General features: G+C 51.5%; 1 protein-coding gene across 1 annotated transcript; it reads left to right on the forward strand.

Moving 5' to 3' along the window:
* Window positions 1-1,542: 1,542 nt before the first annotated feature.
* AQP7 (aquaporin 7) lies at window positions 1,543-10,630 on the forward strand. Its single transcript, XM_012656235.1, has 6 exons — window positions 1,543-1,683; window positions 8,679-8,805; window positions 9,254-9,391; window positions 9,617-9,735; window positions 9,947-10,161; window positions 10,552-10,630. The coding sequence occupies exons 1-6, from the start codon at window positions 1,543-1,545 to the stop codon at window positions 10,628-10,630; spliced, it is 819 nt and encodes a 272-aa protein (XP_012511689.1).
* The last annotated feature ends 736 nt before the right edge of the window (window positions 10,631-11,366 follow it).

Here is an 11,366-nt window from a genome sequence, read left to right on the forward strand (position 1 = left end):
CAGGCATTTCGTAAATCTTTGGGTCATTGGCTGGTTGGTGGTTATTGCTGCTTTACTGTGTCTTGCCTGCTGTGTGGTGATGAGGAAGGAGCCAGGCTTCCAGACTTCTCCTGGTGTTCTTGGCTTCCTGTTCTGTCCACCTCTCTCCTGCCTCTGTGGTACCTCCCCAGGACTGTTCTTGGGTCCTCGCTTGCATCAGGCTGCTCATAGGCCCTTTTCCAGGGCTGAGGAGGCTGTAAGGGGACCCCTATATGATGATGCATGGGAGCTGGAGTTGGATGGAAGCCAGTGGGTCATCCAGGCAACGCTACAGCGCCCTCCATAGACTCAGCCCTGGGTCTGTTTCTGTGGTGTAAGGAACAGAGCCAAGGACTGGGGTGGGTGAGATATGAACACAGGGTCTCAGCTGCAAAAGTGGAAAATGTTTTATTCCATGGCTGGACATCTCTCATGCCCTCTGCTTACTTTTTGCTGCTCTGAGGCCAGGAGAATTTGGGAACTCTGAGGAATGAAGCTGCTATCCTTAGCAGGGTGAGGTAGTTGAGGGGCTGGCGTCAGCTTCTAGGTATCAAGACATTGAGGAGGGTGGGGTCACCGGTCTGAACAAGCATTAAGGCCACACTTAGAAGGACCTGAAGACCCTATCGCCTTCCCCAAACTTCAATCCTCTACCTCTCCCTCCACACAGATGTAGGGACCTGCAAACTCACTTTTTCATCTACCCGTCCATCCAAATGTGCACTTATTAAACAAATTTTCATCAGGTGCCAGGCACTTCAGGTAGCTCTGAGGATCTAGTTGAGTGTAAGACAGACAGATCCCGCAGTTCTCATTCATTCAACAAATATTTACTGCACGTCTACTATGTGCCTGGCATTATGCTAGGCACTGAGAATACACCAGGAAGTAAGATCCGGTTCCTCCTTTTCTCCCTTCCTCTCTTGTTCATTCATTCATTCACTCACAAACATCTGTATAGACTGGGTTGCAGATCCTGGTGCATTTTGCTGACCCCTGCATCTCTGGCAGAACCTGGTGCATGTTTCAGGGCTCAGTGCTATTCATAGAGCCCAGCAGCAGACTCTGCCACACCCCATGCTGTTTGCAGAGTACCTCACTGTTGCCAGGCCCCAGCCTCTGACTCCAAAGCTCTGGCTCCTGTAGATAAGCAGACAGACAACTGAGCTTCACTTTTCTGCCACTCTCTCCCACCCTGCTTCTCCCCAGAGGCTCCTTAGCACCACAGACTTTACTTTCAACTGCCCCCCCTCACTCCTGCATGGGAGGTGTGGGAAGGATGCTTCATTTGTGCATCCTTCCCATGGGTCCAGTCCTGACTAGAAGGAAGTAAAAGGCATGGCCTGGCCATCTACCTCAGTTCCTCTCGATGTCCCTGTAGCTCTCAGGTGTCTCCCATCCTAGCTGTCCCAGCTGCCTTGGGCAAGAGGAGGTGTGGTTGGTGAGGCTGCTGGGTTACCCATTAACTCGGCCATGAGTTCAGGGCCAATGGGCAGCAGGTGGACTTGAGTCTTCTTTCTGTCCATGGGCTTGGGTTGCTGCTTCAGGCCCACCCGCAGCTCCAGGATGAACTCCAGTGTGGTAGTAACAAGGATGCATGCAGCACTGCGGACGCAGCTGGTACGGGAGTTCCTGGCTGAGTTCATGAGCACATATGTCATGATGGTGAGTGGGTGAGTGGCACTGGGGGGGTGGAGCACAGCAATGGCAGCCCATGACCCCCTTCCCACTGCTGACCTCATGGGTCACACTGTCCATTCCCCTGCCTTTGAGCTGGGAGCCTGGGGAAGAAGCAGACAAAAGTAAAGAGAGAGGCCTCTCTCACCAAGTCTTTTTGGGACAGAAAGGTCTCATAATATGTGGGAGTAGAGTGAAACCATGGGCTGGGGTATCCAGGGACATGGCTAGAAGTGTGGACAAGGGAAAGCAAAGGGAAAGAGATTGAAGAGAACCTTTGAACATCAGGCTTTGAGAATTAATCCTAAAGGCAATGGGGTGACATTGACGGTTATCGAGCAGGAAAGTGAGATGATCAGATTTAGATTTTTGAAGGTAATTTTGGATGCACTGTGAGGCCTAGGCAAGGCTGGCAGGAGGGAAGTCTGCTAGAGGCTGCTGTAATGATCTAGGATAGAGAGAGGGTGGTGACTGGTCTGGGGATGGAGAAGAAAGCATGTGTTCGAGAGAGCTGTAGAAAGTGGATCAAGGGGACTTTGCAAGCAGCAGATGTGGGGGAGGTGCTGATGTGACATTTTGGAGCCAGCCCAGCACAGGGTGATAGGTGAGGTTGGTTTGGATGCGGCCAGGTGAGATGCCCATGGAGAAATCCAGGAGATACTTAAATATAGAGGTCTGTAGCTCAAGAGAGAGGCTTGGGCTGGAAGGAAATGTGTGAAATTCATCAGAATATGAGTGGCGGTTATCAAAACTGTCCAGAAAGAGTATACAGAAAGAGAAAAAAAGAGGTTGAGGACAGAGCCCTGAGGAATGAAGAAGTACACACAAAGGAGCCTGGGCGGGAATGATCAGAGAGGTAGGAGGAGAACCAGAAGGGACCGTGATACAGAGGGGAGGCAGCAGTTCCACCAGCAGAGAGCAGTCAGCAGTGTGGGAAGCTGCAGACGGGACAAACAAGGTGAGCACTGATGAGCACCCTAGGGTTTGGCAACATGGAGGTCACTGGTAACCTTGACAAGGGCTCTTCTTTCTTTCTTTCTTTTTTTGAGATGGAGTGTCACTCTGTCACCTGGGCTAGAGTGTCATGGTGTCAGCCTAGCTCACAGCAGCCTCAAACTCTTGGGCTGAAGCAATTCTCCTGCCTCAGCCTCCTGAGTAGCTGAGACTGTAGGCACATGTCGCCATACCCAGCTAATTATTTTCTATTTCTAGTAGAGATGGGGTCTTGTGCTTGCTCAGACTGGTCTCGAATTCCTGACCTCAAGCGATCTTCCCGCCTCGGCCTCCCAGAGTGTTAGGATTACAGGCATGAGCCACTATGCCCGGCCAAGGGCTCTTCTTTAATGTGTGATCAGGACAGAAATCAGACTGTAAGTGGGATGTGAAGTTTCTCGGAATCCCCCTCTCTTCTCCCCTGCTTTAGCTCTGTCACTTACCCCAGTGAGCCTCTGCCCTTCACAGGACCTGTAGCCATGCTCATTGCATCTTACAGAAGGTCCGGGTCCAGGAAAAGAAGGGGCAGCCTCTGGGAAGGGAAGCAAAGGTGGTCAGGGGCATGCTAGACGAAGTAGGGGTAAGAGAGGCTGTGTGTGTGTGTGTGTGTGTGTGTGTGTGTGTGTAGGCGGGCGTGCATGTGTGTGTGTGGTTGTGTTTGTATGAGTGAGCATGAGTGTAACTGTGCCACAGTGCAGGAGAGGGTGGGGCCCAGGGAGACCAAGGGCTGGAGGGACTCTGAGTTCTTATCCTGACCCTGCTACTGAGTTAGTTACCAGGCGGCCTTGGGCAGGGGTGGCTTAGAGCTCATCTTCTCACTTACTAAGTGTGTAGAATCAGGCCTTGACGGGCTTTGGAGCTGGGTTTAAATTCTGGTTCTGCCATCTTCTTTCTGTATCATCTTCCACAAGTATCTTAACTATTCAAAACTTTACCTTCGACCAGGTGTGGTGGCTCATGCCTGTGTAATCCTAGCACTCTGGGAGGCCAAGGCAAGAGGATCCTGGCCTTGAGGCCAGGAATTCAAGACCAGCCTGAGCAAGAATGAGACCCCATCTCTACAAAAAAATACAAAAATTAGCTGGGTGTGGTGGTGCGCACCTGTAGTCCCAGCTACTTGGACGGGCTGAGGTAGGAGGATCGCTTGAGCCCAAGGCCCAGGAGTTTGAGGTTGCAGTGAGCTATGTCGCTGCACTCCAGCCTGGGTGACACAGTGAGACTCCGTCTCAAAAAAAAAAGAAAGAACTTTAGCTTCCTTGTTGGTAGACATGAACACAAATTGAGCTGGCAGACTGTGTGAAGAAGGCCAAGTGCCAGCACCCAGTACACATGTGGTACCCACGTGTTGGTCCCTTGTTACTCTGACAAGTGCTCTCAGCGTCTCTCTTCTCCCTGCATCTGGCCCTCTCCCCCTCCTCCCTTACCTACTCTCCTGCTTCTGCTCCTGAGCTGTGAGGACAGCAGCTGGATCCTGTCCCTCCATAATCCAGGGCAAAGTAATTCATTTATGACAAGACATGCCAGCCCCATGAGGGCTGTTAAACCTTGGAACCTCAGAGGCATGAGGGTGCCTCCTCAGAGAGCTCTTAGGGAAAGCAGGCATCCCTCCACACATTGGTACCTGCCTATACCTGTGCTTCTCTTCACTTTACTGAGATTATTATTGAGCACTTACTGTATACTAGGCACTATGATGCTACACCCCTTACATGCAGCATCTTCTCAAATGCTCACGACAGCCCTGTGAGATAGGTACTGTTACTATCTCAATTTCACAGATGGGGAAACTGTGACTAAGAGTTTAGTCATGGGGAAACATGAGACTAAGTCACTTGCCCAAGGTCACACTTTAAGGCATGGTTTTGACCCTTAACCTCTATGCTCTGTCCCTTAGCTTAACTATGGCAGGCTTTCTAAGACTCTGGCCTGTTAACTCTCCCCTAGGTGGGGTAAGGCCCTCACTTTCAGGCTTTGGGTAGTTTAAGATGCCTCTCTGAGCTTCAGTTTCCCTAACTGGAGAGTGGGAGCAAAATTACTTGCTACAAAGGTTTGCTGTGAGGATTGAAGGGTGGTAATGCTTATAAAAGATTTGTGAGGTTGAAGCTCATATAGGACATTGTGTTGTTATTTTTATTTCTTTTTCTTTTCACAGGTGTTGATGTTGTTATTTTTAGTTGCCAGGCTGTGCCAAGAAGTGGGGACTTTTTTAGTTGACAGGAAGCTCAGTGCGTCACCAGGGTGAAGGTTTTGCCAAAAAAGCTAACGTGACCTTGGGCCCCATTTATTGTAGCCAGGATGAAGGAAGCGGACTGTTCCACTCTACAACCTCTAGGGGTGTTGTCCTTGGAGCTGGCCTCCTGCATGTTGGGGAGACTTTGATGGGCTAGGCCACATTCACTGACCAGGGAGGGAGGGGTAGGGCTGGAGTCATCTGGGCCCTAGAAAACCAGCCATACACGTGAGCCATAGGGCAAGGGTTGCCCACGCACATGCTACAGAGGTTGAGAGAGAGTCACTCAGGGTGGTAGGGACTTTGGCTAACCGCAGAGCGCTAATCTGTGTAAGGGAGTAGCTGCCACTACTTCAGCTGACCGTTGCCAGGAAGAGTGCAATGCGGGCCAGTGCTGCCTGAATTTTTCTTTTTTCAACAGAGGCTGAAATCTCTGGTCTTCAAGACCAAGTTGTCAAAACAACTCCCCACCCCTACCCCCACCTGTGCTTATCCTCTCCTGCTGTGTTCTATCCTGGACCCTAAGCCAGCCCATCTCTGGGCTCCCCTGCCCCTGTCCTGGGGCTTCTGAGGGACCCAGCGGGCCTTGGGCCTTGCTCACTGCCTCTCCCCTACTCTCTCTGGGCTATTTGACATTTTCTCAGACTTCCCCCAACCACTCTGTACTCTGCCTGTCCTTTTTATTAGCAAATGGCTTGATCTCCTGCTTGACAGAGAAAATCATCACGTGGACCTCCTGTGTCAAGCTCCTCACCCTCCTAGCCCTCTCACCACCAGACCCGTTATCTACCTGTGTAGCAATACCTCTCCCCTTGGCTGCGGCAGGGGTCCCCTCCTTCCTGGAGGACCCCTCCACTTCTGCACCAGTCTACCTCTCCAGCCTGTTGAGGTAATTTGATCTGTCCTTTTCTCTCTCTTTTATCTTTGGCCGTCCTTCTCCCAATCTATAAACATACTGAAGTTTCTCCACTTAAAAGAACACAGCACAAAATGAAACATCCCTCCCTTCACCCTGTGAGCCCCTTCATTTATCACATGTTCTCTTCCTCCCACCTCAGCTAAGTTCTCGAAGAGGTGTCTACACTGGTACCTTTCAACTCTTCCTTGCCACTTACTCACCTCTCAAGCTCTGAGACCTGGCTTCTGCCCCCATGGTCTGATGATACAATGTTCACTATGTTACTAATGGCTGTTGGATTGTCACATCCACAAGGACACTTTCTAGGCTTTCACACACTTGACTTGGAGGCTGCACATGACAGTGTGGCCCACACTCTCCTTGAGAAACTGTTTCTACTGGTGTCCATGACACATTCTCTCTTTGTTCCTCTCCCATTTCAACACCTGCTTCAGCTGAGGTTTCTAATGCCCACCCATGAGTGCTGATGTGTGGCTCTAGGTTCAACCACCAGCTGCCTTCTCACCTTGTTTCTCTCCTGGGGCCTTCATCCCCTGATGGCTTTGGCTTTAGCCCTCATGTCCACCATTCCCTAGGTTTTCTCCAGCCTGCTTGGGTACTTTGCTGTCCAAGGGAAATACAATTTGAGCCACATATGTAATTTTAAATTTTCTAGTAGCTACATTAAAAAGCTAAAAAGCATCAGGTGAAATTAATTTTAGTAATTATAATTAACCTATATATCCAAAATATTATTTCATGTAGTCAATATAAAATTATTAAGACAGTCTGTATTCTCCTATCCCTACTACTCTTCGAAAGCTGGTATATATTTTACATTTATAGCAGATCTTGGTTTGGACTAGCCACATTTTAAGTGCATAATAGCCACATGTGGTTAGTGGCTGCCATATTGGATGACACAGATCCAGACCCTGATTTCCAGCAGCTTGGACATCTAGAAGTCCCTCAAAAACTACATCTGTAAAACACATGGACTTATCAAAGGAGGTGCCATCTGAGATTGGCCTTATAGAGTATCAATTTTTCAGGATTTAGGATCAAGTATTCCAGGCAGAGGGAACAGCATACGCAAAAACACGGAGGCATGAGAAAGCAAGGCATGCACAGAGCAGTGTGGTTGTTTGGTCTGAGGCCATCTGGCATAGGTGACTGCCTGGATTCAGTCCTGGCTCAGCATGTATAGGCTGTGTGACCTTGGACAAGACATTCAATTTCTCTAAGCATCAAGTCGTCCATCTGTCAAATGGGGAGAATAATAGTACTTAACTTGTAAGATTAGTGCGAGGGTTAAGGGAGGTGATAGATATAACTTGCTTACCAGTACCTGGCACATAAGTGCTCAATAAATGGTAATTTTTATTTAATAGTGATACTATTGTTGAACATAGAGAATATTGGGGCAGACATGAAACTGAGAGGCAGAAGAAATGAAATTATGAGTTTGGACTTTATCCTAGAAATGGAGGGGAGCCAGTGAATGTTTGAGCAAGGGGCAGACATGATCAGATTTTTGTTAAAGGTCACTCTGGCTGCAAGCAGAAGGCTGGGTAAGAGCTGGGGAGAATGTAAGCAGAGTTGATTGAGATGCCCATGGAACACCCAGGAGAGTCCCAGTGGGTATTTGGAAATAGGGATCTGGCTCCCAGGTGGAGATCGTGCGAATTTTAGTGCACTAGGCCTATCTGAAGCCATAGATGTGGTAGGAAGACCCAGGAGGAGTGACCGGGCTGAGAAGTGAAAGGGGCCAGGGATGGAGCCTGCGATCATTTGTGTTCATGAGGCAGAAGGAAGAAGAATGTGAGAAGGAACTATAGAGAGGGAGGGCTAGCGGAGTGGAAGGAAAACCAGGAGAGAGAGATGTCATGAAGGCCAAAGAAGAGGCACTTTCCAGAAGCACAGAGTGGTCAAGAGCACCAGAGTTAGCAAAGTCAAGTAAGACAGTGTATGAAGAGACCTTTGGGAAATGAGGAGGCTGCTGGGGCCCTTGGGGAGAACTTGGGTGTCTGTCACACGTGGAAGCGGAAGCCAGGTCGAGGAGGGAATGCAAGGTGAGGGGTACAGGAGCTGGCCAGGGGGTTCTTCCCTGGAGCCTGACTGAAACAGGGAGGGGCATCCAGGAGCCCATGGCTGGAGACAGAGGCAGGAAGGTTTGTCAGACTCAAGTCTGCGGGTGCCAGTCAAGGGGGAGGAGACAGGTACAGGAAAGACGGAGGCCTCTCTAGAGGGAGAGGGTGGGCAGAGGAAGTAGAGCTGAAGGGGGAGGTGGACACAGATTGAGGTTGGGTGAGGGCCTCTATTCTCCCTGTGAAGGTGGGCTGTCATCTGAGGAGTGGCTAGGGGTGGGCGAGATTAAGAAGTTTGGGAATGAAGGCAAGAGACTTAGAACCCCACTGGCTTCCAAGGTTGGTGGGTGTGGGGCGCAGAGTCCAGGCACGGAGTTTGAAGATGCCTGGAAGAACTTCCTTCAGGCTAGCCTCTAGTGTGAGATGCTCTGAGGGGCACCGTCCACACCACCCACCCCTTCCTCACAGCCCTGCCTCATCCTGAACTTCAGGTGGGCTTGGGGTTTAGGTGCCTGGATGTGTATCATAAGAGCCTCTAACTCTGCCACCCCACCCAGCTCCCCCCAGCTCAGGTCTGAGAAGCCTCGACAGGGGCAAGGGAGGAGAGGTCACACGGAGGGAAGGCTCTTGAGGAAGAGGGAGTGGCAGAGGGTCTTTAAGGGCAATGCTGGGGAGGCCTAAGGCCTGGGGGTGAGGAGCTAGAACTGAGCTCTGAGCCCTCACCTGAGGTTGGGGCTTCTGGGCAGGCGGCCCCCTTAGAGGCCCTCCCTTGTAGGTGTTTGGCCTCGGTTCCGTGGCCCATATGGTTCTAGGAGATAAAAAACTCGGGAGCTACCTCGGTGTCAACTTGGGTTTTGGCTTCGGAGTCACCATGGGAGTGTACGTAGCAGGCGACATCTCTGGTGAGTGAGCCCCGGCCCCACCTGACCGGGCAAGGCCAGGTGTTCCCTGCAGGCTCTTTTTTGTCCACCTCCAGCCACCCCTTCTCTGACATAGCCTCTGTCTGCCCCCTTGCTGGTCACTTCGGGGGAGGAGAGCACCTCTAACCCCTTGCCTATGAGTGTGTCTGCCCCAGACTCTTCATGGGCCCCCTTGACTCACCGTTTTTACTAGCTGGGTCATTTTGGCAAGTTATTTACCTTATCTGTCCCTCACTTTCCTTAATGGTGAAGTGGAGATGGTGGTCCCTGCCTTGTGGGGTTGTTGTGAGGTTAAATGAGAGAGGTCTTGCCACAGAGAACATAATCCATAAACACCAGCCATTATTATTACTGTTGTTGTTGTTGCTCTCAATATTATCTATACTGTTGTTTGATTCTCACTCCCAACACACTTGTGCCCTTCCGACAGGGGCCCACATGAATGCGGCAGTGACCTTTACTAGCTGTGCATTAGGTCGCATGTCCTGGAAGAAGTTTCCTGTGTACGTGGTGGGTCAGTTCCTGGGCTCCTTCATGGCTGCTGCCACCATCTACAGCCTCTTTTACCGTGAGTACGGTTGTGCCCTGAATTGTCCGGGCACAGGACAACCTCGGCCTGGGCTCAGCCTCCTCCTCTGAAATATGGGACCTCAATGTCCTGGTCTGTCAAAATGTCCAGGAGAGAAAAGCCTGGTAGCTCCCCAACCTTCTGTTCTACAACCTCATTTCTGGAACCCCAGTGGGGTTTAGCAGGGTAGGGAGTCAGGTTCGCATTCAATCTGTGTCTCCACAGCAGCCATTATCCGCTTCTCGGGTGGAGAGCTGACAGTGATCGGTCCCACAGCCACCGCTGGCATTTTTGCCACCTACCTTCCAGATTACATGACACTGTGGCGGGGCTTCCTGGATGAGGTCAGTGGTCCAGGATGGGTACCCACCCCCAAACCCTCGACCCCTCAGGAAGGAGCCAGCAGGGAGCCTCTCACGTTAGAGAGGACAAGAACTCTGGAAGGGGATTGTACTAAGACATGTCTCTGCCGGTGGGTTTGGATTTGGGGCACTGCTGAGGCCCTGTGGCTTGTCTAGGGGCCCCAGGTGGGCTGCCACAGTGTCTGCTCCCCAGGTGTTAGTGACGGGGATGCTCCAGCTGTGTCTCCTCGCCATCACGGACAAGAAGAACCCAGAATTTCAAGGGACACAGCCCCTGGTGATTGGCGTCCTTGTTGTCATCATTGGGGTGTCCCTAGGCATGAACTCAGGATATGCTATCAACCCCTCCCGGGACCTGCCCCCCCGCTTCTTCACCTACCTTGCCGGCTGGGGCAAGCAAGTCTTCAGGTACTTCCCTGACTAGGCCCATTCCTGTGGGTTTTCTGGGGGTCCCCTGCATGTAGAGGGGTGGGGGGTGATGTGAGGGGCAGCACAGGAGAGTCCTGTAGAGCTCCCAGGTGGCCAGGGGAGGAGTGGGTCCCTAAGTTCCCCCAGACCAGCACAGATGCAGATCCTGATCCTGGAACTGAATGTCAACCCTGTCCCTGAATCAGGCTGAGGGTGTCTCCTGGGGTAGGATGGGGATGACTCCCCTACATACCCCATCTTGGCCTGAGGTGGATGCGGGTGCTATCCTGAGCATCAGACCCCTCAGTAAGCCTCTGACTCTTGCCTGCAGGGCTGGGGATAACTGGTGGTGGGTGCCAGTGGTGGCACCAATTCTGGGTGCCTACCTAGGTGGCATTATCTACCTGCTCTTCATTGGCTCCAACACCCCACGGAAGCCCGAGAAGTTGGAGGACCCTGCGGCATTTGAAGACCACAGGATATCTATATTGCCCAAGACCAGCCGTGATCCATCCATCATCTCTCCCCTCACCCCTGTCTCTGTGGCCCCTACCAACAGATCTGCAGTCCCTTCTTCCTTCACCCCTGTCTCTGCAGCCCCTAGCAAAAGATCTTCAGTCCAGCCTGCCCCACCCGTACATGGCTCCACGCATGTAGAGCACTTCTAAGTAGAGATTCTTTGTGACCCCATCCCTATCCCAATAAAGAAAGCCTGTCCCACAACAGCAGCTCCCCAACACTTCCTGGAGGCCTCCTGTGGTTGGGCTTACTCCTGGGTTCTTCCAGGAGCTCTAGAGTTGTGCCTTAGCCCAACGCTGGAGCATAGAGCTGAGAGGCCTCAACTTGTTCAAGCTCTGGGAGCTGGGGCGCCCTTTGGGGGAGAATGGGGAAGAGCTGACCTGTGACCTCAGTAAGGATAGGGTGAGAAGAAAGGATGACAGACACAGAATGGGGACTTTTAGGCATAGGGGAGGGAGGAATGGTTTGGTGGAAAGGACCACAGCTAGCTGGTGGAAAGCTGGCTTTGGGGATACTTTGAGGGTGCCCTGGAATGACTCTAGACTCTCTCCTGGTTCTTTGCTTCCCCCACTCATGGCCAGTTCTTGGACCAGACAAGGCAAGGCCCAAGAATGCAGATAGAATTTCTCAGCCTTTTCTTTCATTAGTGCCCTCCTCAGCAGCCTTTTAGACACTTTTTTTCTTAA

This window comes from Propithecus coquereli, unplaced genomic scaffold (genome assembly GCF_000956105.1).
Source record: "Propithecus coquereli isolate 6110/MARCELLA unplaced genomic scaffold, Pcoq_1.0 Scaffold114, whole genome shotgun sequence".
NCBI classification, from domain to species: Eukaryota; Metazoa; Chordata; class Mammalia; order Primates; family Indriidae; genus Propithecus; species Propithecus coquereli.

Excerpts from the sequence above, each read along its gene's own strand:
- AQP7 (XM_012656235.1), top strand. The coding sequence starts at position 1,543 with ATGGGCTTGGGTTGCTGCTTCAGGCCCACCCGCAGCTCCAGGATGAAC. Across the intron at positions 9,736-9,946 it reads GGCGGGGCTTCCTGGATGAG|GTGTTAGTGACGGGGATGCT; the intron begins GTCAGTGGTCCA and ends TCTGCTCCCCAG. Across the intron at positions 10,162-10,551 it reads TGGGGCAAGCAAGTCTTCAG|GTGGCATTATCTACCTGCTC; the intron begins GTACTTCCCTGA and ends GTGCCTACCTAG.